Source organism: Mesoplodon bidens, assembly GCF_964165515.1.
Source record: "Mesoplodon bidens genome assembly, chromosome: 9".
Lineage (NCBI taxonomy): Eukaryota > Metazoa > Chordata > Mammalia > Artiodactyla > Ziphiidae > Mesoplodon > Mesoplodon bidens.
In genome coordinates this window covers 55,965,578-55,993,436 of record NC_138166.1, presented here as the reverse complement: position 1 = coordinate 55,993,436, position 27,859 = coordinate 55,965,578, and the positions used below count along the sequence as shown (strand labels likewise).

General features: G+C 38.6%; 1 protein-coding gene and 1 long non-coding RNA gene across 3 annotated transcripts in view; one reads left to right on the top strand and one right to left on the bottom strand.

Moving 5' to 3' along the window:
• LOC308622495 overlaps positions 1–27,859 on the bottom strand; it is an 81,737-nt gene that overhangs the window by 43,315 nt on the left and 10,563 nt on the right. The gene's annotated exons all lie outside the window — the stretch shown is intronic.
• On the top strand, positions 304–27,859 carry SPMIP4 (sperm microtubule inner protein 4; the record flags this gene model as incomplete). The annotated part of the gene is made up of 6 exons (XM_081244402.1): positions 304–434; positions 8,183–8,359; positions 16,081–16,152; positions 18,338–18,369; positions 24,152–24,331; positions 27,801–27,859. The coding sequence occupies 6 exons, from the start codon at positions 304–306 to the stop codon at positions 27,857–27,859; spliced, it is 651 nt and encodes a 216-aa protein (XP_081100528.1).

The following is a 27,859-nucleotide window of genomic DNA, read 5'->3' as shown; positions in this document are numbered from 1 at the left end:
TTGAGACTCTACTTTAGAACATCTTCCACTTTGTGGATTTGTTTCAGTTGAAACTCATTTCCATAGAACTTAAGTTGCTATTTATTACTGCCATGACACCCAATGGTCCACAGATACGGCTCTCCCTGAGGAAGGAAGCCCATGATTTCTATGCAGCGTTGGGTTGAACAATTTAGCAGTACAAAGCTCGTTTCCTGCCTGCCCTGAGGGAGGGTCAGTGTGATAGCAACCAAGTCAGTTGACTCCGTAACCAAGTGTGCCCTCCTTTTCTTTTTCCAGATTGTGCCTTTTTAGCCAAGAAGCATGGAGGTAATTCATGGCAGGCCCTACTGCTGCAGGGAGCTTGAAGGAGCTGACATACCGTCAGACACCTTTTACTCTAATGAATTGCACACCCCACTACAAACAGCTCGCCCAACAGCCTCAGAGGACAGGTAAAACAAAAGCAAACAACTAAGAAGGGTTTAAATATATTAGTGTACTTCTGTCATGTGAGAAAAAACATTTAAGGTTATGAGCCTCTTCTGTTTATCACATCATAGGGAAGGCATAACCTGACAATTAACTAAAAACCTTGAAGTGTCCACATCTGTTAGGAACTTGGCAAGAAGTAAAAAGTTAGTGTGTATTTTTAAAAGGCAAACATCAAATTCATCTACCACATTCTAGAACTCTAGAATGATCAGTTCCTTCATTTGTAAATTAATGTTTTAATCAAACTTTTTTTATTTTATAAAGAGTGGTAGAGTGGGTTCTTATCATCTGCTAATATCATCTGCTCAGAAATACTCCTAGAATCTGTTATTCAGAGTTGCTATCTAAACTTCTGCTTTACCAAATTTCCTGTAAAACATTAATTGCAGATTATGCTTAAAATTGCATCTAACATACACTGAGTGATTGCTGTGTGTTGGCACTGTACCAAATGCTTTGTATATAGTAATTCTTTTAATCCTCACAACAGCCCTATAAGTTCTATTCTTACCCCCATTTCACATATGGAGGAACAGGTACAAACAAGTAATTTTCCAAGATCTTAGTGCCAGCTTTTTTGTATTTATTTGAATCATTTTTAAAAAATTAATTAATTTATTTATATTTATTTTTGGCTGCGTTGGGTCTTCGTTTCTGCGTGAGGGCTTTCTCTAGTTGTGGCAAGTGGGAGCCACTCTTCATCGCGGTGCACGGGCCTCTCACTATCATGGCTTCTCTTGTTGCGGAGCACAGGCTCCAGACGCGCAGGCTCAGTAGTTGTGGCTCACGGGCCTAGCTGCTCCGCGGCATGTGGGATCTTCCCAGACCAGGGCTCGAACCCGTGTCCCCTGCATTAGCAGGCAGATTCTCAACCACTGCGCCACCAGGGAAGCCCCTGAATCATTTTAAGAAAAAAAAAAAAATCTCAAAATCCTTGGTGAAAAATAGCCTGTTTTCTTGCTTTTGCTTGTTTGTCTGTTTTATAATTTCACTTGGTCAAATCTCTCATCTAAGAAGTCTTTCTCACTTAAGAAAGTGGTCAAAAGGTACGAACACCCAGTAATGAAATAAATAAGTTATGGGGAGGTAATGTACAGCATGGTGACTATAGTTAATAATACTGCATTGTATATATATATATTTTTTTTTTTTTTTTTTTTTTTTCTTTTTGCGGTATGCGGGCCTCTCACTGTTGTGGCCTCTCCCGTTGCGGAGCACAGGCTCCGGATGCGCAGGCCCAGCGGCCATGGCTCACGGGCCCAGCCGCTCCGCGGCATATGGGATCCTCCCAGACCGGGGCACGAACCCGTATCCCCTGCATCGGCAGGCGGACTCTCAACCACTGCGCCACCAGGGAGGCCCTGCATTGTATATTTGAGAGTTGCTAAGAGAAAAGATCTTAAAACTTCTCATCATTAGAAAAAACTCTGTAACTATGTATAGTGATGGATGGACTTACTGTGGTGATCATTTTGCAATATATACAAATATTGAATCATTATGTTGTACACCTGAAATTAATATAGTGTTATACATCAATTATATTTCAATTTTTTTTAAAAAGAATTTGTTTCTTAACAAATCAGACAAGTCACCTGGCTTCAGTTTAAACACTTCCAAAATGGGACATCACTACCACATTAATGCACCTGATTGTTAGATAATTTTCTTTCTACTAAGAATATTTCCTCCTTCCATCTGCTGACCCTGGTTGTTCCCTCTAAAGCCATGCAAAATAAGAATAATCTGTTATCTTCAGGATAGCAGCCCTCAAGAGTTTAAAGATTCTTTTGGCTCTAAGTTCTCTTTGCCAGACGAACACTGGTTCTCAACAGACTTTACTCTTTCTTCTTGCATCGAGGCTTTCACTGTCTTGATCAGACTTTCATGGATCTATTCCAATTTGTAAACATACTCTTTATATGAAAAAATAAAAAGATAGCTTTCCCCCCTAATCAAAAACTAACACATTTCCATATAAATAATATAGAAATCATGGCAATCCACAAAGAAAACAAATTTTCCATTTTTCCAACCGAAGGAAAAATTATGAAATTAAAACACAAGGAAGAAAACCTCTGTACTTCCTTTATCCAGAAACAATAACCGTTGTTAATATCTCAATATGTGTCCTCTCCAGTTTTTAAATTTAAAGATCATATTCAACATATTTTCTGTAAACTGCTATTTTCACTTAATGAAAAGAAATATTTTCATATTTGTGGGAGAGAGGGCTCAGCTCACTTCTACTGACTCAATCCCTGCTGCACCTGCTGTTACCTGCTTCCCAAAAGTGGCTGTGAGCCCTAAATTCCTACTCAGCTCCGAGGACCATCAGATTAGACAGGGTTTCCCTGGAGTCAGAGGAAACCCTTAGCAGATCGTGTGTGATCTGGGGATAGGCAATTGTCCCTGGATCAAAAGCAGCAATGTGAGGATTTATATTTGGCCCAAAGGGATCTGAGTAGGCGTTTCACTGAAATTTTGATCCCCTCTACCTAAGTGGTCCTACGGTTGGTTAGTAATTGGCTCCAAAACCCTTTAACTGGCATGAAATCTAAGAGAAACATCTTTGAGAAAATATTGCTTTTCATTAACTGACTACAAAATTAAACACAGCATATATTCAATTACCTATAAACTATAATAAGGTATTATTCGAAGCAATATCTATGTACAACCATGTTCCTAGCTCCTAATAAATAAAATTTGCTTTCCATTTTATTCCATGTGAACTTTTTCCTTTCATAGTCCCCAAATGGGAAAGCCAGGATGATCATGTATTCTCAGAACCCCTCCATTTAACTTCCTTTTAAAAAGCAGCTGGGCAGCTTACAGAAAAAGAAGTTCTCTTTTCTCTCAGTGGTATTCCTCTGAACTGCTCTGGAAAGTGTCATCAGGGTAATATTGGTACCTCTGCCCTATCAATGCTGAGGCTTACTTCTTACAGACCAGGTTCAGGGTCTACAGCTCCCAGCTCAAACCTCAAGGTATCTCAAAAACAAAACAAAACAATGAAAAACAAAATCTCCTGGCTTTTAGGGATTGCCTTCATAATGGTAAGGATGAACGTGAGTCCTAGCATGTGTTAGCTCTCAGCAGCTTAATTTTCTAAACATGGATGTACTTAAAAGGATGATTTTTTTAAATATTATAATGTATTTTAAACTAACTTGGCAATTTTACAGAGATGCAAAATTATTTCCTCACATCCACCTATTTTTTCTTCTTTCCAGAATAGACAACACAGTCTAACTCCATGGTTACCCAGCATTGGTTTGACAACTGGGCACATCAAAATCACATGAGGAGTGTTCTGAAAATACAGGTTCCCAAGCTCTATCTGTAAATGTTCTGACTCACTGGGTCTGAGTTGGGTCTAGGGAATCTGCATTTTTAGAAGTTTTTCAGCTTACTTTGAGAACCACTGGGCTAGCAGAAAGCACTGTAAACAAAAAGAAAACCAGGATTGCAGTTCTGGCTTACCCAGTGACCAAGGGCAAATTAATCTTTGTACTTCAGTTACTTTCTTCACTGGTATATTTTGGAACAATTATATTAGTCACTATTATGTATAATTACTTGCTCTCCTTTAAAAATATTAATAAGCAGGTGGTATTCTTTTGTATTTCTTCCATTGAAAATTTAAGAATGGCAGGTACAGATACTCAAAATCACAGACGCCTACCTCCTTTTTCCATTCAGTTGACATCTCCTTACCTCTAGCAAGTTCCCTAGTCCATTAGGAAAATAAACATCAATTAAGGAAGTGTCTTGAGAATTGCTTAAGATTTAAATATAAGTTCCCATTTTTGTTTCTGGCTTCATCCCATTGCTTTCTGATTCCTGAATTTTTTTTTTTTGACTGTTAGCTTCCTGTCTAAAAATGTTTGTTCTAGGCTTTCCTTTAATCATGTCTTCCAATAATTACTGGCCGAATTCAGCCCCCCTGAGTCAAAATTCTGTACAGTGACTCCAAAGCAAGATATTGATTCATCCATAGGGAATGTATCTTTCTCAAAAACAAGTAAACATTAATTTTATGTGGCTAAAGAGTGCAGCACTAATCATTTATTTTTATTTGCTTTGGAGACATGTATTATTTAAGCTATGAAGTTATTTAATCCTAAAACTTCAATATTTAATTTAATTAGTTCCTTCTACAAATTCTGTTAATATTAAAGCTAGGGCGGGGAATGTAAGACCCTAAAGTGAAAGAGAAATATGACTTATTTTTGCTTTGCCTTTTATTTTAAATGGTTTCCTGCAACTTACTGGCTTTAGATGAATGCCAACCCAAATGACTGATGAACATACGCGACTGGCTCATCTTCCTAGGCTAGTGTAATATAGGAGGGTCAGATGCTGAGAAATTAACTCATCTAATTTAAATGTAACTTTTAAAAGCTTAGATATTAAAGCTTAGGTTGTCATTAATCAAATGTGTTTAAATATTTTTCACTTGTCATGCCCCCCAAACTGTGGCTGTTGATCACAGTCATAGATCACACCTCAGAGGTCTGAGAACTGAATACCTGCATCCCTTCTACAGCACCCCAAATCAGTGGTCACCAGGTTCTCCTTCACTAGCTAATGCAGCGGTTGACAGACTTCTTCTGTAAAGGACCAGACTATAGGTGCTATAGTCTCCGTCAGACTACTCAACTCTGCTGTTGTAGGGTGAAAACAGCCATAGACAATAGCCAGTATATAAATGAATGGTCATGGCTGCATTCCAATAAAATTTTACTTACAAAAATGGCAGTAGGTTGGATTTGGCCTGTGGGCCATAATTTGCCAATGCCTATCTAGTGCAACCCCTGTCTAGTGACTTTATGAGCTAATGCATTCCACGAATAAGACAGTCCCAAGTGTTACTCCTTCATTTCATTCAGCAAATATGTACAGGGGGATTACATTAAGCCAAGCGCTATCCTGGTACAAAGAAGAAAGCAGCTCTACAGTCCACACCTCTCTCTCTGAGCTCCCTTCCCATGCTTCTAACTGGCTCCCCATTGCTCAGACGGTATAGTCCAAAGGGCCCATAAGGCTGTGCAGGATATTGTCCTCGTCTTCCTCTCTTGCTTCCCCTCTCACACAGCTCTACTGATATAACCCAAAATTCAACTCTGTCTTCTCAGCCCTTAAGATCCAGATAAGTTCCACTCAAATCTTTATTCCGTGCCTTCTGGAAATCCAAAGGCTTCCTCAAAATTTATCCAAATTCCCAGGATGGGGGTGGGGGGTTGGTCATTACTGACTTTGGGTTCCTGGTTCCACCTATACTGATTCTGTTCAACAACGTTTTGACCCAGGTGTGAAACTCAGTCATTTTTTTAGGTTCCTCCAAAGACCCCATCCACACAGAGCACTTGTGAGCCTGGTAAATTTCACTCATCAGTTAGGGGTCAAAAGGAAGAATCATATCACACCATACAATACATAACTAAAAGCCCCTTATTAGCCATAGCTTCTGTATTTTTAAAATTTCTTTAGCCCAGCTGTCACCAGAGTTCTCTCACTGGCTTTTCACCCAATGCAATCCCTTACCATCCTGCTGGCTTCTTTTCTTCCTCTCCCTTTACTTCCCTTTCCTCTCATCTGCCTCTCTCGAGAGCAAAAAACCAAATCCCTTCCACTGCAGAGCAGCTTAACAAATCTTGGGTTGCTTGAGTCCTTACCAACACCCGTACTTGCAGAGTCTCTGTCTCTTTACCAAGCGACCTAACAAAGTATTTTATAAAACAAGCAAGTCCTTCCCCAAGAAGGATTCTGGAGCCAGCACTGTCAGGAATTTTCAATTCCATAACCTTTCTAACCTCTAGGCCTTTTTACATGTTATTTCCCCCTGTCTAGGGTATTCCCTCTCTTGCACCTAGGTAAGTCCTACTCATCCTTTAGAACTCATCCTGGACAATGATTCCCACAAGAATCCTCCCTCCAGAAGGGAATCCTGTTGGTCTTGCATATATATGTACAGGAGGTATCCCAGACCACTTAAATCTAAGTTCAAGTCATGGACAGGTGCAAACTTGGGCAGAAGACGAGAGAGCTGGTTTATTCCTGACTCACTTTTAACATGAGAGGGAAGCCTTTTAAGGTCCCAGCTTATTGCAGAGATGGTGTCCTTTCAGTTCCTCACCTGCCTGATTTCTGTGCTCCTCACCCTGCAAAACCCTTAAAACAAAAATTGGGCAGAATCAGCACTGCCCTAAGGGCAAAAGTGGCTTCTGTGCTTGTTTACCTCTCTGGATTCCTGTTTTTCCTCTTATGGAGCCCTGGTATCCCTTTCTGTCTTATTAACAATGAGTTGTTTTTAAGAAGATGCTTTTCTTTTTTTTCTTTTCAGCATTTTGTTTTCATTTTGTCTTCTCCCAGCAAATCAAAACAGTCAAGTAAAAAGAGAATTCAACTTCTCCAAGAAAATTTAACCCAAAGTACAATTGGTTCCCTTTCTAAGATTATCGTGTCATTGTCTGCTCTCAAGGAAAACCATCTAGTCAATGAATATTTGTTGAGCGCCATATATTTGCAAGGTACTATACTATATCCTGGGGATTCCGTGGTGAGTGTGCCAGAGTCCTTGTCTACAATGACCTGTCCTCTTTTTGCTGTGTTGTGGAAACTGTGATGAATCAATGTTCTTTATTCTCTAGAACCCTGTACTGTTTATCTTTTGGTGATAGATTACAGGTTTATTATAAAAGGATATAACTTAAGAACAGCCAGATGGAAGAGATGCATAGGGCAAGGTATGTGGGAAGGGGCGCAGAACTTACATGAGGTCTGAGGGCGCCACTGCCCCCCCATCTCCACATGTTCACCAACCCCAAAGCTGCTTTTTCAGCATTTTTAGTTATTTTCAGTGGGAAGGTTAGTCCAAATATTTCAGACTGCCATTAGTGGAAACTGGAAGACATTAAATCCTTCCTAATTAGGATGCAGATCTTTAGCCAGATATTCTTAAGAGTTTTGTGAGGGCTTCTCCCTAGCCTGAAGCTTTCATTCTGTGTCATAAGTTGCAGTCCAGGAAACAAATCAGTCTCTTTGGCCTTGCTCATTCACTCAGGCATGCATTCATTTAACAGACATCCACTGAGTACTTCCTGTAAAACATGGTTACAACAGTGAGTAAGCATCCTTGCCCTTTATTCCCTTGTTAAGAAAGAACAGAGAAAGTCATCTGAACTACCAGTTTTCAACATCACACTAGCCCTACCCGCCAGATTTAGGAAACTTCCATGTCTCCAACCTACTGAATGGTACAGCTGTAAAGGGTGGGACTATTGGAGACCTGTTTTCTATGGAAGGTAACTGTTGAACAGAGCAGTGCATCTAAAACTTAAGCATGCAAAAGAATCATCTGGAGGGCTTGTGTAAAACAGATTACAGGGCTCTACCACCCGCCCCCCAAATTCTGATTCCTAGGTCTGGGACGGAGCCTGAGAATATGTATTTCTGACCAGCTCCTTCTCGCTGTATCCTCACATGGTAGAAGGGCCTAGCAAGCCCTTGGGAGTCTCTCTTACAAGAGCTCTAGTCCCATTCATGAAGGCTCCTCATGACCTAGGCACTTCCTGAAGGTCCCACCTTCTTATACCATCACACTGGGCATTAGGATTTAAACATATAAATTTGGGGGGACACAAACATTCAGACCATAGCATTCCATGCTGAAGCTATTTCAAAAGTCTCTCTTTTTTCCCAGGTATCAGGAATTAAGGGAGTCACTCCAACGATGTAGGCTTCCATGGGGCGCTGAAAGGGAATATGGTGGCATAATACCCATTTCACTCCCTGAGGAACACAGGCCAAAATGTGAACCTCCTCGTGTCATGGGCAAAGGACACCAGCATTATGGATTTGGTGGAGAAACCTGGCCAAGGTAAATAAATTTTCAGTCCCTCACACAGAGGTCATTATTATTTGATTATCTATATTTCTATTGTGAGTCCTTTGTTAACTTAAATCTACTCCCCAACTTTTACTATTTATGGAAAGACGCAGATGGGAACACTAATTATAAAATTTCTAATTGTGAAGTCAGTAAAAAATATCTGCTATAAATGACTTTGCTTTCCTTAGAGATGTTTAAGTATGTGATCAGAAATTTTGATTAATTTAATTCCCTTGCTAATCACATTTTATCTAAAACTAAATAGGAAGGCTCCTGAGAGAGATTAAATTATTATTATTATTTTTTGGCTTGAGCAAATAGCTGGCCTAATTTTACAGATGTTCTTGACTTTCTTTTTTTAAAATATTTTTTATTAATTAATTTATATATTTGGCTGCATTGGGTCTTAGTTGTGGTTCGTGGGCTCAGTAGTTGCCCTGCAGCATGTAGGATCTTAGTTCCCCGACCAGGGATGGAACCCACGTCCCCTGCATTGGAAGGCAGATTCTTAACCACTGGACCACCAGGGAAGTCACCCAGATGTTCTTAACTTTTGATTTGTAATGTGTTTATCAATTAGAATCTACTGGGCATTGTTTTCAAGTATTAAAATATTTCAGTCATCATTTATAAGTCTTAAAGTTACCCTTTCAGCAACTTTATTCAAAGTACAGGTTAAAACTGAAGAGAAAGCACAAAAAAAATCTGAGCAGTAAATTAGATGTCACATTAAGTACTAAGAAGTATGAAATTTACTCAAAGCAAAATCCATCAAACCTTCTCCACACAGAGCCTGGTTATTCCTGCTTTATCCAATCTTGGTTACCGAGTGTACTAACAATCTAGCTAACTAGATTAAAAGAAATAAATCAGGAAAGACAAGCCACAGCTAGAGAGAAAAACAGTAACAATAGGGACATGTGGCAGCCTTATGAACACCTCAATAAAGCAATAAAAAGCAGACAAATGAAAAGTCCAATTGGAAAGATGCAAATATTGACACATTATAGATAGGACTTCAAGTTCATTAATTCATCCAACAGATTTGTTTAAGCCCCCACTCTCATGGAACTTACTTTCTAATATAATATAGATTTATGGTATCTTTGTAAAGTAGATATTGTTATCCTGGTTTTACAATAAATAGAGACCCAAGAGATTCATTACCTCTCCTTGGGTCAGACAACTATGAAGTTTCCGAACAGGGATTTGAGTCCAGTTTTATTTAACTCCAAATCCCACATTCCTTTCATCTATTCATTCATTTGCTTATTCCAGCTATTCATTTATTCAGTAATTTGAGTATAGCAAGCATTGGTCTAGAAATTAGGGGTATAGCTCCTTAGGGAGTTTACAGCCCTGGTCCCGAAAATCTGTATATTTAAAAAATGCATAATATTCTAAAAGAATTAGAAGTATACTCACAAAATTCCAGTGTGTAAAAAGAAAGCAAAAGACTAGCTTCTTAAGGGAAACCCAGCTTGAAATGAGAGGTTTGTGTTTAGTATCTTATTGAATGCAGCCCTAGGATACTGGGAGAGGAAATATTTGTTCCAATTAAAATGTCAGCCATCCCTGATTCAGAAATGCAGGCTAATGTATTCGGATTCTCTTCACACCCTTTTATGTTAAATGTTATCATTTTGGCATATTTATCTCTTAAAAATATATTTAAGACAAAGTATAAATATCTTCTGATACAATGTAAATCACTTGGGAAACAACTACAGAATAGGTTTTATCTTATTTCCTAACAGGGAATAACTTCTATCACAATATTTTTCTTTTTCCCCAAGAAGAGCCTTTTAAACAAACTAACAGAGTATTTTTCAGTTCTCTGACGGGTCAAGCCTCCTCTGGCCCATGTAAAAGCTTGTTCTCATAACCACACCCTGTCACCTTCCCTGGAGGAGATTTTTGGTGGGTGTTGTGATACAACTCACCCCACTCCCTGTGGGGAATAGGATCACAGAATATCCCACTCCTATCTCCTAAAAAATGAAACAAATACAAAATTTACCAGCAGCCCCCAAACAACAAAAAGATGCCATAAAATTATGCCATTAATTTTAATGTGCCAAGGAAAGATAATTCTGTGTAGTTTATTCCAGTTCCTAAGTGTTTCTCAAGACGGCATTTTGGACAGGGCAGTTCTTTGTTGCACACATTGCAAGATATTTAGCATCTTTGTCCCTTTACCTATAAATACCGGTAGCATCTTGCATTCATTGTGACAACCAAAATGAAACCACCCACACATGTTTTCAAACTCTCCCTGTAAGTGTTGGGAGTACAGGGGGAAGCCACACTATTGGTTGAGAGGCATTATACCTAACCCCACCCCTACATTCCAAATGCATACTGAGGCAAGGTGAGTCTACAAAATCTGCTAATTCTCCAATTTGAAGGGATTAAAAGATTGAGTAGATAATCCTATTAGAAAAGATAAAAAGCCTCAAGGGTAGAAGCCCCTATTTTAAAACAGCAAGATTTCAAGAGAGATGAAGCTCTGCAGAATGTGTGCTCTTCCGGAATGCAGTGATGACTTCAGGGAATGAGCAGAAGCCCCTGGGTATGGGCACTTCCCTGACTGGAAGGAGTGGGAATTTTCCCCTGTAGAGGGAAAATTATTATTATAGAACCAGTGTTCTACAATAATGTTATAAGCCCTGGCAAAGTACAGATTATATAAACAACCAAAATGGGGAGATCAGGGAAAGGAAACAGAAGCCAGTGAAACTGGGTTTTATCATCTTATCTTTCATGCCTGAGAGTCAGTATTATCTAAAAAATGATAATGATTCCAAAGTCCTAAATGTTTCAAAAACTTTTTCCTAAATTTCTAAAATATCTGTATAAAATTATATCTATGTAATAAAGAGATATTTATCTATAGTTCAGGAATTCCTTCAGGTTTACCTTTTCATCTGTTAGATGCTAATAAAATTAAAAGTATTTGGGGAATTCCCTGGTGGTCCAGTGGTTAGGACTCCATGCTGTCACTGTTGAGGGCCCAGGTTCAATCCCTGTTGGGGAACTAATATCTCGTAATCCACATGGCACGGCCAGAAAACAAAATAAAAAATTTAATTTTCTTTTAGAAATTGCATGGACTTTGATCCAATTCTTGAAACTTTAGTTCTGACTAGAGCTGTCCATCTCTCCGTTCTTTACTTCTTTACATCTATTTTTTAGAGAGATACCTAGAATCATGTTCTATATGAGGTTACCTGTGCTTTTTTTGTACTTACTGAAATGTTTATAAGGATGTGCCATTCCATAAAAATAAGAAAATATCTTTTTTAAACAGCAGCATTAATCAAGAATTTTTATATATCACACATTGTGCTAAGTGTTTTATAGACATCTCATTTAGACCAAATTACATTTGCTTTTTTTAAAGTTCATGTTTCTAATAAAACTACTTTTGTTCTTTTTTTAAAATATTTTTTTCTGCCCCTTTCTCTCACTCCTCTTTTTTTTAAATGAATTTTTAAATTTTATTTATTTATTTTTGGCTGCGTTGGGTGTTCGTTGCTGCTCGCGGGCTTTCTCTAGCGGCGAGCAGGGGCTACTCCTTGTTGCAGTATGCGGGCTTCTCATTTTGGTGACTTCTCTTGTTGCAGAGCACGAGCTCTAGGCGTGCGGGCTTCAGTAGTTGTGGCACGTGGGCTCAATAGTTGTGGCTCGTGAGCTCTAGAGCACAGGCTCAGTAGTTGTGACGCACAGGCTTAGTTGCTCGGCAGCACGTGGGATCTTCCCAGACCAGGGCTCGAACCCATGTCCCCTGCATTGGCAGGCAGATTCTTAACCACTGCACCACCAGGGAAGTCCCTTTTTTAAATTAAATTTTAATTGTACAACTTATTCATTTGTATGCATTAGGATTTTTAGTTGCAAATAACAGAATCCATTCTCGCTCATTTAAGAAGAGGTTATTAGAGGATAATAGGTTAACTCACAAAACTGTAGGAGGGCTAGAGAAATAGTCTAATTGCTAAGCTTCCAGAAATAGTAGGCAGACTCATTCCCAGGACTGGCCTCATCCAGGGAAGTGCCTCTGCTAAAAGTGGACACCCCTGAAGTGGACACCTCTGATTCTACCTAATGAGCAATATGGATGCCCCCCCCACTTGAAGCCTGTGTTCTGAGGCTACTCACATTTAAATCAAAGTCTAGTGCAGATGTGGATGACAGCAGAACTTAGGGTACACATTTGCACCCTGGTTGCTAGGGAGGCTGGGAAGTAGATTTTCTGGATGCTACCTAGGGAAGTGGGGTGTTCAAAATGTGGGAAGCTAGCAAAATGTACAGAGGATATGGTAAAGATGTTAGATAGCCATCAGTGCCAGCTGACTGTCACTTTAAACAATAGCAGCAACAACAGTAACGTGCTTTTCTATTGAACAAGTGGTCCACGGACCAGCAGCATGAGCATCACCTAGGAAATGGTGAATGCAAAATCTTGGACCCCACCCCAGATTTACTGAAACAGAATGTGCGTTTTAATAAAATCCCTCAGGTAATTCTAACGTGCAGCAAAGTTTGAGAATTGCTGCTCCAGTGTAAGAAAATGCAACATTTTTCATACAAATGAAAATGCACTCACCTCCCCAAAAGGGGAGATCCAAAGTCTCATCAGTTCCTGCATCCAGCTCCGAGTCCAGGATCACCTGGTGATGGTCACTCCTCTCTATTTCAGTCATAATATTGTCCTGATAGTCCACACTTAGGCATTAAATAAAGTAAACCATCGCCAACACACCCTATATGAAATAATAAGGAAAAGGGAGAGGAAATAAAGTTTTTTATATATATATGTATATACATATATCTATGTATGTATACGGGACATGGCAAGGAAGGAAATATGGGAAGTGACTGCAGTCTACAGCTGGTCATGAGGCTATTATTGGTGTTATAATTTCCTTCCTCCACTACCCAGTTCAAGTCCCCTTGCCCTTAGCTAGTAGGAATTCATTCCCTTGTGGGGCAGCCCCAAATTTGTTCCTGAGAGATCTAAGCTCTTAGTGGTTCTGCCTGTGCAGTAATAGAATACTACAGTATTCCATTAATTTTATGCCACTGGAAGCTATGCTAGGAGGTGTCCAAAAGATGCTTTAGGTTCTAGAAATACTCCTTTCCCCCAGCATGGTATAGCAGCAATCCTCTTACCCTTGATATTTAGGATCAATCATCCCAGCCTACTTGGAATAATTCTTTCTTGGCTGTTTTCTCCAGAATCATAAGGAGCCCCAGATTACGACCCCATCAGTTCAGCTTCCCGTTCAATGGGACCGTTGTTGTGTCATCTGATGGAAGCATTTCCCCCTTAACCTCTAAACCAGCAAAGCCCAAGGTGGCTGGGGAGGAAGTAAAGATTTCCTCGAGTGTAATAATAAGAGGGAGAGGCATCACTCCCACCTCCCCCCATTGCTTTTTAGACCATGCATTCTGGCTATGGGGGAAACTATTTATTGGTCACCGCTTCACAACATGTGCCACACTTCAGGATAACATTCAGCCATAGCTGAATTGTCAATAGGCTATGCTACCGTTCTGTAAATATGACAAGGCCAGTGAACCCTTAAATTCAACCACTGCCTTATTTTTTGTGTGATAAATTGAGTTCCTTAGTCAAGAGTAATATTGTTTAGGATGGCATGCAGTGAATAAGGCATTCAGTTACATTCCACTGATGATGTAACTGGCAGAAGTGAAGTGAGGAGGAAAGGGAAATCCATAATTAGAAGTGTCCTGTAAGGATAAATCATCTTTCAAGATGGAAGGGGTTCAATGTAATCAGCCTCCCACCAGGCGGCTGACCAGTACACCCAGAGAGATTTTTCTCTATGAATTACTTAGGGTTGGTAACTACTGCTGGTAAACTCACATGTGGCCAGGTCAGCTTTGATGAAGTCATGTTGCTGAGTCCATAAATAAGAACTTCTGCCCCTGCCCCCATGATAATTTAGTTTATGAAGCCACTGAGCAAGCACCAGGGTGACTGGAGAAAGCCTGGCTGATGCCCACAGACTTGATCATATTATCTACCTAATTACAAACACCCTCAGTGTGGGGTTCTGTCGGTGAGCGTTCTTGTGGGGTATGAATAACCCTCATACTTTAGGGCCAATCTCAAAGGCTGAGAAAGCAAGTTTTTTGGAATCTACATTGGGTAGATGAGATACAGGGTGGGTGTTCAAAAGATATTGAGCAGCGAGGAACAGTTCAGCACTACAATATATATTAAAACATCATGGGCTTCCCTGGTGGCGCAGTGGTTGAGAGTCCGCCTGCTGATGCAGGGGACACGGGTTCATGCCCCAGTCCAGGAAGATCCCACATGCCGCGGAGCGGCTGGGCCCGTGAGCCATGGCCGCTGAGCCTGAGCGTCCAGAGCCTGTGCTCCGCAACGGGAGAGGCCACAACAGTGAGAGGCCCACATACCGCAAAAAAAAAACAACAGAAAACAAAAAAAAACCCATCACAAGCTCCAAGAGTGAAGGCTAATGTAAACTATGGACTTCAGGTGATAATGATGTGTCAGTGGAGGTTCATCAGTCCTAGCAAAGGTACCACTCTGGTGGGAGATGTTGATAATGGGGGAGGATAAGCATGTGCAGGGTAAAGGGTGTTTGGGAATCTCTCTACCTTCCTCTCAACTTTGTTGTGAACCTAAAACTGCAATCTAAAGATTGTAAATACAATCTATCTCATTCTTTTTAATTTCTCACAGTGTTCTACAATATGGATGCATCAGATTATTTAGCCATTCTTGTATTTTCTTTTTCTTTTTTTCTTTTGTATTAACTGAATGTAATAAATATCTTTGTACAGGCCGCCTTGAGCTCAATACACAAATGAGTGCTTCTCTAGGGAAAATCCTAAGTCGAAGTTATGGGTCACAATATATGAATATTTTTAATTTTAGTAGATATAGCCAAATACTTTATATTCTCATGGTAGTGTCTAAAAGTATCCATTTCACCATACTATTGGCCAATTGTATTATATTATCAAACTGTATAATTTTTGCCTATCTAATGAAAAAAATGTTATCATGGTTATCAGAATGCATTTCTCTGATTAGGTTAGTACTTTTTTTCTTACGTTTATGTTTTCTTATGTATGACCGTTTATATTTCCTTTTCTGTTCTTATTCTTTGCCCATTTTTATTGCTTGTCTTTTAGTTATAGATTCTTATTGGTTCTTTATGTTCTGGATATTAATCCCTTATGTGTCTTTATTGTAAACATTTCTTCCAATCTTTGTTTTATTTGAGCTTTTTTATGCTGTCTTGTCTTCAGAAGTTTTTCACTTGATGTTATCAAACTTCCTTTTGATTTTTGACTTTTTAAAAATCTTATTTAAAATGTTTTCCCTACCACTAAGAAAAAAAAAACATATTCTTGTATATTTTCTTTTAATATTTGTATGCTTTTCCCTAATTCTTTAGATTTTTAATCCATCTGAAATTATCTGTGAGTAATATGAAATAAAAATCTTTTTTTCCAAATGGCTAGTGAATTTTTCCTGCATTGTTTATTGAAAAGTAAACTCTTTCCACTGATTTAAAATGCCACCTTTTCATATACTGAATTACCATATATACATCGTTGTATTAGTCTATTTTTATCTTTTACTATCTCACCATTACACTGTGTTATTAAAAAGATGTTCAATTTAATCTTTTCTTTCTTTTCAGAAAGCTTCCTCTTGAACAATTTTATTATCTGTCACAGAACAAAAAAAGTGATGTCTATGGAAATGATTCTTTGTAAGTTTGAGGTTTCTTTTCCTTACATGAGATCAAATAACATTTTCAAGTGGAAATGAGTTATATGCAAAATAAAAAAGCTCCAAAGTGGGAACTTATAGAAAAACAAGTGTTCCTTTTTTTTAATAGAGATAATTGATTATAGAAACCAAGACCAAAACAACAAAAATAAAACAAATAGACTAAAATCCACTAACAGTTTGTTGCATTTAAACAAAGAAAAAAGTAGGAAATATGGAATAGTAATGTTTGAAAAGATTCATACAGATCGTCTTGGCCCATTTCCCTGCCTTTGACCTAGTTATTCAATCTAATAAGAATCTGTTACGTTTCTTAAAAGTTTCATATAAAAAGCCCCAGTGCCCTCAACAAAATTTTTAATCAGAATTTTATGAGAGAGGTTGTTATGACAATCTACAAATAACTCTTAATAAAATTACTCCCTAAGTCTCTTTTTTAGATAAAGAATACTTAATTTACCCTTTGCTTAGAGGAATTATTTTCTACTATATTGTTTTTTGCTCTTTGAAATAGTTTGTTGTATATATTACAAAGGCATGCTTTTAAATTTTCAGATAAAAATAAAACACCAACAGCACTGAAGTAAAAATGAAAACATTCGTTTTTACCTTTGTTAGAATTGTTAGGAATCTGTTTATAGGTAAGAAGTTAATATAGAGTTCAGCCACAAGAGGGAGCCAAAAAGACATGAAATTTGTGGTTGCTGGGCCTTGTTATATCCCTTTGGGATTAGTAAACTGAAAAGTATTAGATAGAGTGGCAGTAAAATCATGGATAGGCTCAGGTCAAGGAATTGCTGTCTCTGAGCATTTTTCATTTTCATTTTATCCTTTCAAACTTGGAACTTTTAAGAAAGTTTTCTTTTTTAATTTTTCTTATTTTTCCATTTTTTAAAATTATAGTTCGTTTACAATGTTGTATTAGTTTCAAGTGTACAGCAAAGTGATTCAGTTATACATATATATGTGTGTATGTATGTATAATTTTATCCATGTTGAATCAAATCAATTTTAGGCATGTACTTGTCAATATCAGCTAAATTTGTCACATGAGAAAAAATTTAGCTGCTGATTTAATGTTTCATATATAATAGCCAATCTGGTAACTCTAGATCTCATAGATTCTTATAGTCATTGCTTCCCATTCCCCTACTCAACCAGAAATATAACTGGAAAACATGCTTTTTTTTTTTTTTTTAGTTCCAACAAACTTAGAGTCCAAATAAAGAAAGATATAAACCTTTTAAGGTTCACATGAATTGTCTGTTTATAATACATTATGGACTAATAAACTTACATGGCTTATGTACCACTTTCTAAATAGAGAAACATATAAAAAAAGCAAACAGTATATTCAATTTTACTGCCTTTACTATTAACTGATAAGTCAGTTCATTTTTCATAACTGAAATATTTCAGAAATATTTGCATAGGCTGAAACTAATTGCTGAAATCCAATGAAAGCAGAGGACAATCCTTCTCTAGTGTGGACTTTGTCCCTGGGCTGCATTGTTATTTCTTGGCATGTAGGGCTCAGAGTAATTAGTAAGTACACAACCTTTGAATGAAGTGATTCAGAAAAGGCATGCCTCTGGGATAGGGAGGGTGGGAGGGAGGGAGATGCAAGAGGGAAGAGATATGGGAACATATGTATATGTATAACCGATTCACTTTGTTATAAAGCAGAAATTAACACACCACTGTAAAGCAATTATACTCCAATAAAGATGTAAAAAAATAAAAAAGAAAAGAAAAGGCATGCCTCTGGGAACTTGTTCAGTTTTCTTCTAGCCTCTCTGCAACTGGGCAACATTTACTATCATGAGAGATGAGCAATCCTGGGCAAAGGGACAAAGCACACACTGTACTTATATATTTTCTCCAACCAGGCCACATTCAGATCACTTTAGGTCATGTAATTGTACCCCATGCATGGTGTCAGGCTACCTCAGAACACTTTGGTGCTCTACCTGTGAGAGTGAACGTCAGTAAGCACCGGAGCTCTATTATCATTAGAAGAAGTTAGAAATGCAAAATCATTATCTTAAAAACACTGCAGTTTGCAAATGGGATACATCTTTATTCTTAAGCAAGTTTCTAACAGGAATGTAAGCTTTAAAAAGTCCTTAATATAAATTAGGGTTTGTTTCCTGTTTTTATTCTAGGATGCCCACACCATCTAATTCAACACTAGGGGGTAAGTAGACAACTATATTTTCCTTCTCTGTTATAATCAAGAAAAAAATATTGGCCATCTGTATATCTCAGACAGTGTGAGGACAAGTGAGACTTTTCACAGAAGTGTTTTTTTTTTTTTACATCTTTATTGGAGTATAATTGCTTTACAATGGTGTGCTAGTTTCTGCTTTATAACAAAGTCAATCAGTTATACATATGTTCCCATATCTCTTCCCTCTTGCGTCTCCCTCCCTCCCTTTTTTTTTTTTTTTAAACAAGCAGGAGAAGAGGCTGGTACAAGTCCAAAGTAACAGTATTACTGATTTCCCCCAATTATATTCCCTGCTAACCTTTTTTTAAATAAACTTTTAAATTTAGTACTATTTTCAATTTACAAAATTACTGGGAAAATAGTACAGAGTTCCCATGATTAGACTGGAGTAGTGTATTTTGGGGATGAAGACCACAGAGGTCAACTACCATTTTCATCACATCCTATCAAAAGTATACATGCTATCAACATAACATCACTGCTGACACTAAGCTTGATTACCTAGCTGAGGTAGTGTTTACCAGTTTCCCCCAGTGTGCAGTTAACCTTTTTTTCTCCTTTTTCCATCTTGTACTCTTTAGAAGAAAGTCACTGTGTGCAGCCCACACTTAAAAGTCTGGAATTATACTCCACCTTCTTGAGGGCAGAGTACCAACATAAATTATTTGGTATTTTGTAAGGGAAAAGTGTGTGTTCTCCCTCATTTATTTATTTAATCACTTATTTATATCAGTATGGACTCATGGATTTTATTTCGTACTTTGATACTTTAGTAGTAGTCCTGTACTACTTTGTTAATTTTGTCACTCAAATTGGCCATTGAGAGCTCTTTCAGTTGGCTCCTATATCCACACCCCTATCATTGTGGGGTTCTGTGTATAAGGGATTTTTTGGGGGGTTTTCCTTGTTTGTTTTTGAGTACTTCATCACTTATCACTGTGGGGTTTCTTTCTTTCTTTCTTTTTTCCTTTTAGCACTTCCTTACTTTCTGGCACTACAAGATACTGCAGGCTCATCTTATATATGTCCTGCCCCAGCCCTAGAACCAGCCATTTCTCCAAGGAGCGCAGCTCCTTCCACTGGACAATGGTATGAGAATCCACGATCTGAGTACTAGGTGTGCCTGATACTACTGGAGTCCCTGTCAATCTTAACCGGAAATACTAAGCTGGCATTTAAAAACTGTGTTTCAGTTAAAGCAAAGATCTGCTCAAAAGGCTATTAAAATTACAGTCTAGGTTGTTCGGGGTTTTCTTTTTTAAAAATCAACTATGTGAAGACCTTTGTTTTGGACTTTTCAAATTCTCTTTGTAGCGACATGAAAAGTAAAGCCCTTTTTGTTTCTTTGTTTTTTTTTTTCTCGGATCACCTTTCTGCTTGTAGCCTGATAAGTTCCAAAGTCTCTTCCTTTGACCTCAACTCCTCAAACATCCCCTTGGAAGAGCTGTGTAAGATTTTGATTAAAATCTTGGTAGACCTGCTCAACAGGGAAGATTGAGTTCAGAGACAGCCCATGCCTCTAACTGAATGATTCAAAGAGAAACTGAATTCCTTTTAAATGTGTATGTAGTTAGGTGAGTGTTTGATATTCTGCCTTTTCCTTATTATTTCTTCTCTATTTAGGGACTCAAAATGAAAAGTAATATTTATAAATCATTTAATATAACAGGAATATAATATAATTATTTTCTACACAGTCTTAATTTAAAGGAATAAATATACATTCTGGTCATTGTACTCAAAACTTGAATGGGTTACAACTTGAAAGTTTAGTTGAAGGTATAATTTGCAATTTTTTTAACAAACAAAAATAACCTTTGCAACATATACAGGATATTAAATTAAATTTCATAATGTAATAGACACAAGACACACAGAGTCCATAGCTTTCAGGTCTTAAAAGTAAAAATCATTTTCCTAAATCATTACCAGCTATAACTTAATGCTATTTGCTAGGAAATATACATTTCTAGAATCTGAGGGGAAGAAAATTTTGGCCTCAATCCCAAGTGATAAGAATTAATTGGGGCCTCTCCCTACCTTCCTAACTCCCACCTTTACCCCTTCTACACAAAGCGAAAATCCAGGACACAGACAAAACCAGAAGATCCCAAGAACTACCGATATACATTTTGCAGATTTACTTCCTATCAAGGGGACCAATCCCCAGAAAGAAATAGCTTATCGAATCCTCATGGTTCTTTTTTTGGTGATTTAACAAGCTCTTGGCCTTTAGAACTTATTTTCTAAATTAACCAGTTAATCTCTACTTTTTGGTGTCTCTGTAACAAAAACAAGATATAATGAAAACAAATGTAATGGCTTTTGTTCAGGAAGTTCTTACCAACATCAAATTAGTAAAACATGGGGTCACCTTGCCCTGCACTCTGACCTGGGGCTAAATGCATATCAGCAGGTTATTCTCTGTAGATAAAGCAGTTAGCACAGGGCCTGGCACATAAGTGCTTTATTAGCATCATAGTTACTGTTACTGTTGTAGTTAACAACATTTAAAGGCAATGTCCTCTGAGTATAATTCCTGCCCATGCAGCAGTTACAATGCCTGAGGACCTTCCCAGATTACCTACTGAGATATTTTCTAGGGACAGTGGGCAGACATGACCGTTTTGGGAAGTACTCATACCACATTTCCTTAAACCGCATCAAGTCCATGGGAAAAGGTATCAGAAGTTCAAAATTTAATCCCACGGATTCCACATAACTACTGATTCTTACACCTTAGCTCAACCTGGCACATACTGGGAAGAACCCAAGAGAATCAAAATGAATTTTCTGCCCCGAAAAAGTTAATTAGCACTAAGACAATCTTCGCATTCGATTTACTCCATTAGCCATTCTTTCTAGTGTGTTTTATGACTCAGTGTCTCCTGGCTATTGGACAATATTGGAAGCCCAGCCTTTCTCATTCATTCCTCACTGTCCCTAGGGTTTCCTTCTTCCCTGCTTCCTGACTGCTCTACCTGAAGGTGAATGAGGCAAGCCTCCAAGGCTTTGCATGTGCGAGACCTCCCTTAGAACGTGGGTTTTACTAGACCACAGGAAACTCCATCCTTTCCTGATTCAAGTAGACTGGACACTCTCCATAAGCACAGACATGTTTGTTCCTGCTTTATTCACACAAACAGTTTGCTCAAACTATAAAAATGCTCACTTATTTTCAAACAGATTGTTAAGAGGAAATAATTTCCTCTCACAAAGGGGGGTTAGTTCACCATAGAATCCATTGAATTGGATACTGGTAATATTTCTTTAGAACAAATGAAAATCATTGTGTAGCAAATAAAATGAAGTACAGCCAGTATTGCTTCAATGAAAGAGCAGTCACTACACCAGTGTTTTCATGACTCCCAGGGACATCAGTCATTTGGAATTCAGGAATGCCCTGATTCTGTGTTCTCCTGTCATCACAGAGGTGACAACCTTATATTCAATACCTTGTACCAAGCTGCCTAGTAGTTGATGTGGCACTTTTTAAGCAAAGTAAATAAACTGGAAAAGTGTTTAGTGACTAGCGGTAAAATAATGCTATACCCAATTCAAAAATGTGTTCAAGTGACAAGAGCAAGAAAACCGAATCACTTTACACAAAAACAAAAAGAGCTGACTGGCCTCAGAAATGACTTTTGCTTAAGAGTCCAGGCTTTTTCTCTTACAAATCAATCTTAACTTCTTGTGGCGTCTGTAAGAGACCAGGAACTTCCTAAGAATCTTGAACTGAGAGGTATTTCAGAGAGCCCACCAAGATGCCAAGGTTGCTAAATTCAGTACAGATTTGCATCAGCGTCATGAGAACACATGGCCAAACCAACCAAAAATGACTGGGATTGAAAAATATCATATGATGGAAAAGCAATGAGACATTTAAAAATGTTTCTTATAGAAATTATTCTCATTATTTCATAGTCACACCATCCATAGTGACTTGCAGAAGCTATTATATAAACTCTGCCAATACTTAGATGGGTAATAGTGAAAGAATAATTTCTGTAACAAGACACTAACATGAACATTTACGGCATAACCTGTACATTTATTTTGGCCTGGTAAATACAGACATTACACAGCTTTCCCATAGCTTCTGTGGGTTCTCACTGTGAGCACTAGGAATGCAGTTCATCTTTGAAACCCTTTCTCTAGCTCTTCTCCTTTAAGAGCCCAGAGCACCTGTACTCCTGGTGTGTGTTTCCTGTTCACTGCTTGCATGTGCTCTGTTGGAAGTCTGAATTCTCTCTGGTTGTATTTGCTGGGGGAAAAAACAAAAAAAAAAAGAAGAAAAACAGAAATTTACTGTCTCCCAGTTCTGGAGACTAGAAATTCAAGATGAAGGTTTCAGCCAAGTTGGTTCGTTCTGAGAGCTGTGAGACACCCTGTTTCATGCCTCTCCCCTGACTTCTAGCAGTTTGCTGGTAATCTTGGGTGTTCCTTGGCTCACAGATGCATCACCCTGATCTACCTTCATCTTCACATGGCATCCTCCCTGTGCGCATGTCTGTGTCCAAATTTCTCTTTCTTATAAGGATACCAGTCATATTGGATTAGGGGTTCACCTTATTCCAGTAGGACCTCATCCTAATTAATTACATCTGCAGTCACCCTCTTTCCACATAAGGTCACATTTTGAGGTACTGTATGTTACAACTTCAACATACACATTTTTTTGGTGGAGGGACATAATTCACCCACTAACACTGGTCTTGGATTTTTTTTTTTTTTTTTTTTTTTTTTTGCGGTACGCGGGCCTCTCACTGCTGGGGCCCCTCCCGCTGCGGAGCACAGGCTCCGGACGCGCAGGCTCAGCGGCCATGGCTCACGGGCCCAGCCGCTCCGCGGCATGCGGGATCCTCCCGGACCGGGACACGAACCCGCGTCCCCTGCATCGGCAGGCGGACTCCCAACCACTGCGCCACCAGGGAAGCCCTGGTCTTGGATTTTTTACTTTTTTTTCTAATTATATGTAACATTTCTCTATTCCATGGACTTCCTAACTTTGATTCTCTTCTAATTTAGACAGCTCTCACAGTTTTTTTCTTAAACCTCTCCTAGTTCTTTTTAAGAACTCTGCTAGTTCTTCAAATGATAGGAAAATTGTATCCCCATGGCCTTTTAAAATTGTTGGGGTTTTTTTCCTTTCAGTATATGAGCTATTTTTGGCTTTTTGATTTCTAAACAGTACTTACTGTGTACACTGTGTACATAAACAGGTGGCATATTTTGTTGATTGAGTGCTTAAAGAAACAGATGATCTGGTTGAAAGGTCAGTCCAAGATGGTAAAGGATCATTTTGCACATTAAAATTGAATGCCTAAAAGGATTCCATAAAATAAAGTACTGGGATCCTCTACAAACAAGGGGCAGGAATGGAAAGCAAAGAGAAATTCTTCCTGTAATGTTCCAAAAACTACAAAATTCATATATCTTCCACTTCATATTTTTATATCAGTTGCAAAAGTTATGCACTGATAAAGAATTCAGTATGATTTATTTTAAAAATAAAACTTATTTTTTATTTATCTAGAAAAATTAAGAAAATTTCATATGTTTTATGGTATATATTCCACCAGAATGCTAATTCCACGAGTACAAGGACTTTGACTCACTGTCATATCCCAGGGATTAGAACAGTACCTGCCACAAAGAAAGGGTCCCAATAAATATTTGATGATTAAGTTGTTTCAATTGTACTTCTTTGTATTCTGTTTTGTTTTGTTGGCTCAACTAAATCTCAGAGAAGTCTGCTGCCCGTACCCGCCTGAACACCTCTACCACACACACAGCTCTAGCGGAGCCACGTTCCCGATGTCTCCATCACCTGAGGGTCTCTACCATGGCGTTAAAGCCCAAAGCCAACAGCCACTTCCTCCCACTGTGCCAGCAAGGCCTTACAATGCAGCAGTTTTGAAGACAAGAGGTAAAATGTGATTTGAAATCAGAACAGCATTAATTCTTTTTATATTTGGAGTTTATTCAATAATAAAATTAAAGAAAGGACACCGTCACAGACCAATGAAATCAGATTCTCTGCAGATGCCCTTTCTTCTTTAGACAGAGCTTCCAATGATAGAACCAGAAACCAAACATTGTAGAATTAGTTGTTTTTATTCTACTTGTATTTTCAATTTTTATTTCCTTACCATTCTATGGTTTAGCTTTTAAAAATTCCATCCTAGCTCAAGTGATCAGCACAAAGGTCAATGTTTGGTTCAGAGCATCAGAGTCTAGACATGGGTGTAGCTGTTGTGATAAAACTGAAAAGATCATCATTGAAATAAGACTCAGGAAGTAATGAGAACAATTTGAAACTCATTCATTCACTTTTATGCTCATACCTCCTTTTGAAAATACAAAACAAACTCTATTTGTAAAGCAGTTATGTCTACAGAATGAAATTTTTTATTTGAATTTCAGTGACTTAACCTTCGTCAGAAATCCATAAAAGATATCATATGGTGTCATTTCAGGCAGGGAAGGAGAAGTGGGAGGCACACAATTTTGGCTAAGCTGAGCCAAAGGAGTACCTCAGAGACCTTTATATCTCTAATAAAATTTCACTGGAGGTAGAGGATTTCCAGGGACATTTCAAAGTATATTTTGTATATACTATATACTATAGTGCCTTAATAAAATAAATATATGAACACTGTCCCTATATGTAAATGTTTGTACAAAATAACATTAGGTACAAAGACAAAACCTAGTTAATTGAGGACAGACCGCTCTACAAACTACATTACCTTAATAAAGTAAATGTGTGCACCCTATTCCTTTATGCAAATATGTGGACAAAATAAGTTAGTAGAAAAGACGAAACCCAAAATGCTCTGCATGCACGCATTCTAAGTTGGATGTTTCTTTTCCTTTAACCTTCTGATATAGAAACATAACCATTTCTTCTATGAAGAAAAAACGATTTCATTGTGAAGATGTAGCAATGGCTCTTTAATTAGTAACTGATGAACTCTGTGGCAAGAAAGGATGGTGTCTTAGTCTGTTTGGGCTGCTATGATGAAATACCATAAACCAGGTGGCTTATAAACAACAAACATTATTCTCACAGTTCTGGAGGTGGGGAAGTCCAGGTCATAGCACTGGCAGATTTGGTGTCTGGTGAGGGCCTACTTCCTCACTGACAGGTGTATTCTCACCACAACCTCACATGGTAGAAGGGGCAAGGGATCTCTCTGGGCCTCTTTTATAATGCCAGTAATCCCATTCATGAGGGCTCTGCCTCCAGGAACTAATCACCTCCCAAAGACCCCTACCTCCTAATAATAAGCTTGGGGGTTAGGATTTCAATATATAAATTAGGTGGGACACAAACATTCAGACCATAGCAGATGGCTTGATATCAATTATTCTAAAGCCAAATATCACGATTTTTTTTTTTTAATTTTTGGCCACACCACGCAGCATGCGGGATCTTAGTTCCCTGACCAGGGATGGAACCTGTGCCACCTGCAGTGGAAACGCGGAGTCTTAACCACTGGATTGCCAGGGAAGTCTCTAAATATCATGATTTTTAGAAAGTGTCCACCAAGGGTTTAGTTAACCCCTAAATGTGAGTCAACTCATTTACTATGCCAAGAGGTACATTTTAGACACAGTTTACCATGGAAAGTTCATGAGGAATTTCTATGAGTGTTTTGTTGAGATTTTTTCTAAATTTTTGGTTTTGTTTCATGACCAACATGTCGTTTGGTTACACCCTCTTTACAACTATTCTCGGCTAAAATTATGGAATTTTTTCCAAATTTTATTCTATAGCACTAGTTATATTAGGTATTGTAGAAAGCAAAAAGTTACATGATAAAATAACATTTGGGAAAACTGGGGGCAAGAAAGCCAATCACATGACTTAATCACAGGATTCTCCATAGCCTTTAACATGTAAACATATTTGCGAATGTCTAAAGTGAGGGGGATAGAGTGCACGTTTCTCAAACTAATCTGATCCTTTTATCACAGAGCATATCATCAGACTAGACTCCCAAAGAAAAAACTTTGGAGTATAGGAATTTGGAATTTTAACTGAACATTTTTCCCTGGGTTGCACTGGGGCACAGGGTTGCAGAACTGCATTCTGACTATGGGTATTCACTCCATCCGCCTCTATGCAGAAGTGATGCAACCCTCTCTTCAGACATCTGTCTTAGACATCCTCCTCAACTCTCATAAGAGGATGTCAGCTCTCCTCCTAACTCTGCTGGTTGTTAAAGCTAATGGATCTGGCCTCATTTGGTGGCAGAGAATATCTACACTCCAAGTCTTGCTCATCACAAACTCAATTTTGAAAAATCTTTATGGAGGCTTCCGGATTAAGATAGATTGACTCCATGCGTCTAATTTCACTCACTCTAAAGAGCACAGTAAAACTACAGGAAAGTCTTTTAGCTTTGTTTTTTGTTTGTTTGTTTTTTGTTTTTACTGTATTTTGGTTTTGTTTTATCCAGAGCATAAACTAGCCAGGTCAGTTGGGGGAGCAGAGCTGGGACATTAGGAACATTTTAGAAAGGAGATGATGAAAGACAGATCCTTGCTGGCTAAAGCCACCAGAACCCTATACTGGCAGTGGGCAAAACAGCCCAGTTTATACAGCAGAATCCTCAAAAGGCTCTGGAACTCAGTCCCAGGAGTGACCGTGTCTGGGAGTAAAGGCAGGGCGTAGGGCGGGGATGGAGGGTTGCTAAATTAAGGAAGATTGGGTGAAAGCTAAGACTCTTAGAATCTCTCCCTGCCCCACCCCACCCCATTCCCCAGTGCTAGACAACTGCCCACCCTGATATAAGTCTGGAGGGATTATTTTCCAAAGAAAGGTAAAAAAGAGTATTCCTGGTGTGGAGAACACCAGGCATAGCTGAGGACTGGATACTGTTCTGAAAACAGGGGAGTAAGTATTTGTATCAGTCAGGATCCCAGCAGGAAATAGACCCTCAAAGGATTTCACTGAGGGGAGTTTAGCGAAAGGACTCTTTACAAGATGTGGGCAGAGTTAAGGGAGCCTCCAATGAGGTTCCCAGGAACTAGTGATTGCAAGACCACTCCCATCCCTTAAGGAAAAGGGAAGGGCCCACTGTTACAGTGCCTCCCACTAGCCAAATCCAACCAGAAGTCAGAGAGCAAGGGGACCCAGGTGATGCAGTCCTTAGATAACAATGTCCTAAGGCAAAGAAGGGGGAAATGAATCTATAGAGGCAAAAAGAGGACAACCAGTGCAGTGACTCCTGAGGGCTGAGAGGTGCAGCTCCCTTCCCCGCTAGGCTACCAGAAAACTGACAGACATCAACTCTCCAGGAGAAAGAGTTCCCAGCTAAGGTTGAACAAGGCAATGCTCTCCCTTCTTGTCTCAGCTCTCATATTGTAAACATGTGTCGTTTTTGCAGTCTACTTCATGCCACGTTTTTCACATTTTGTGCCCTTTGTTGGTGATTTTGCTGTGTAA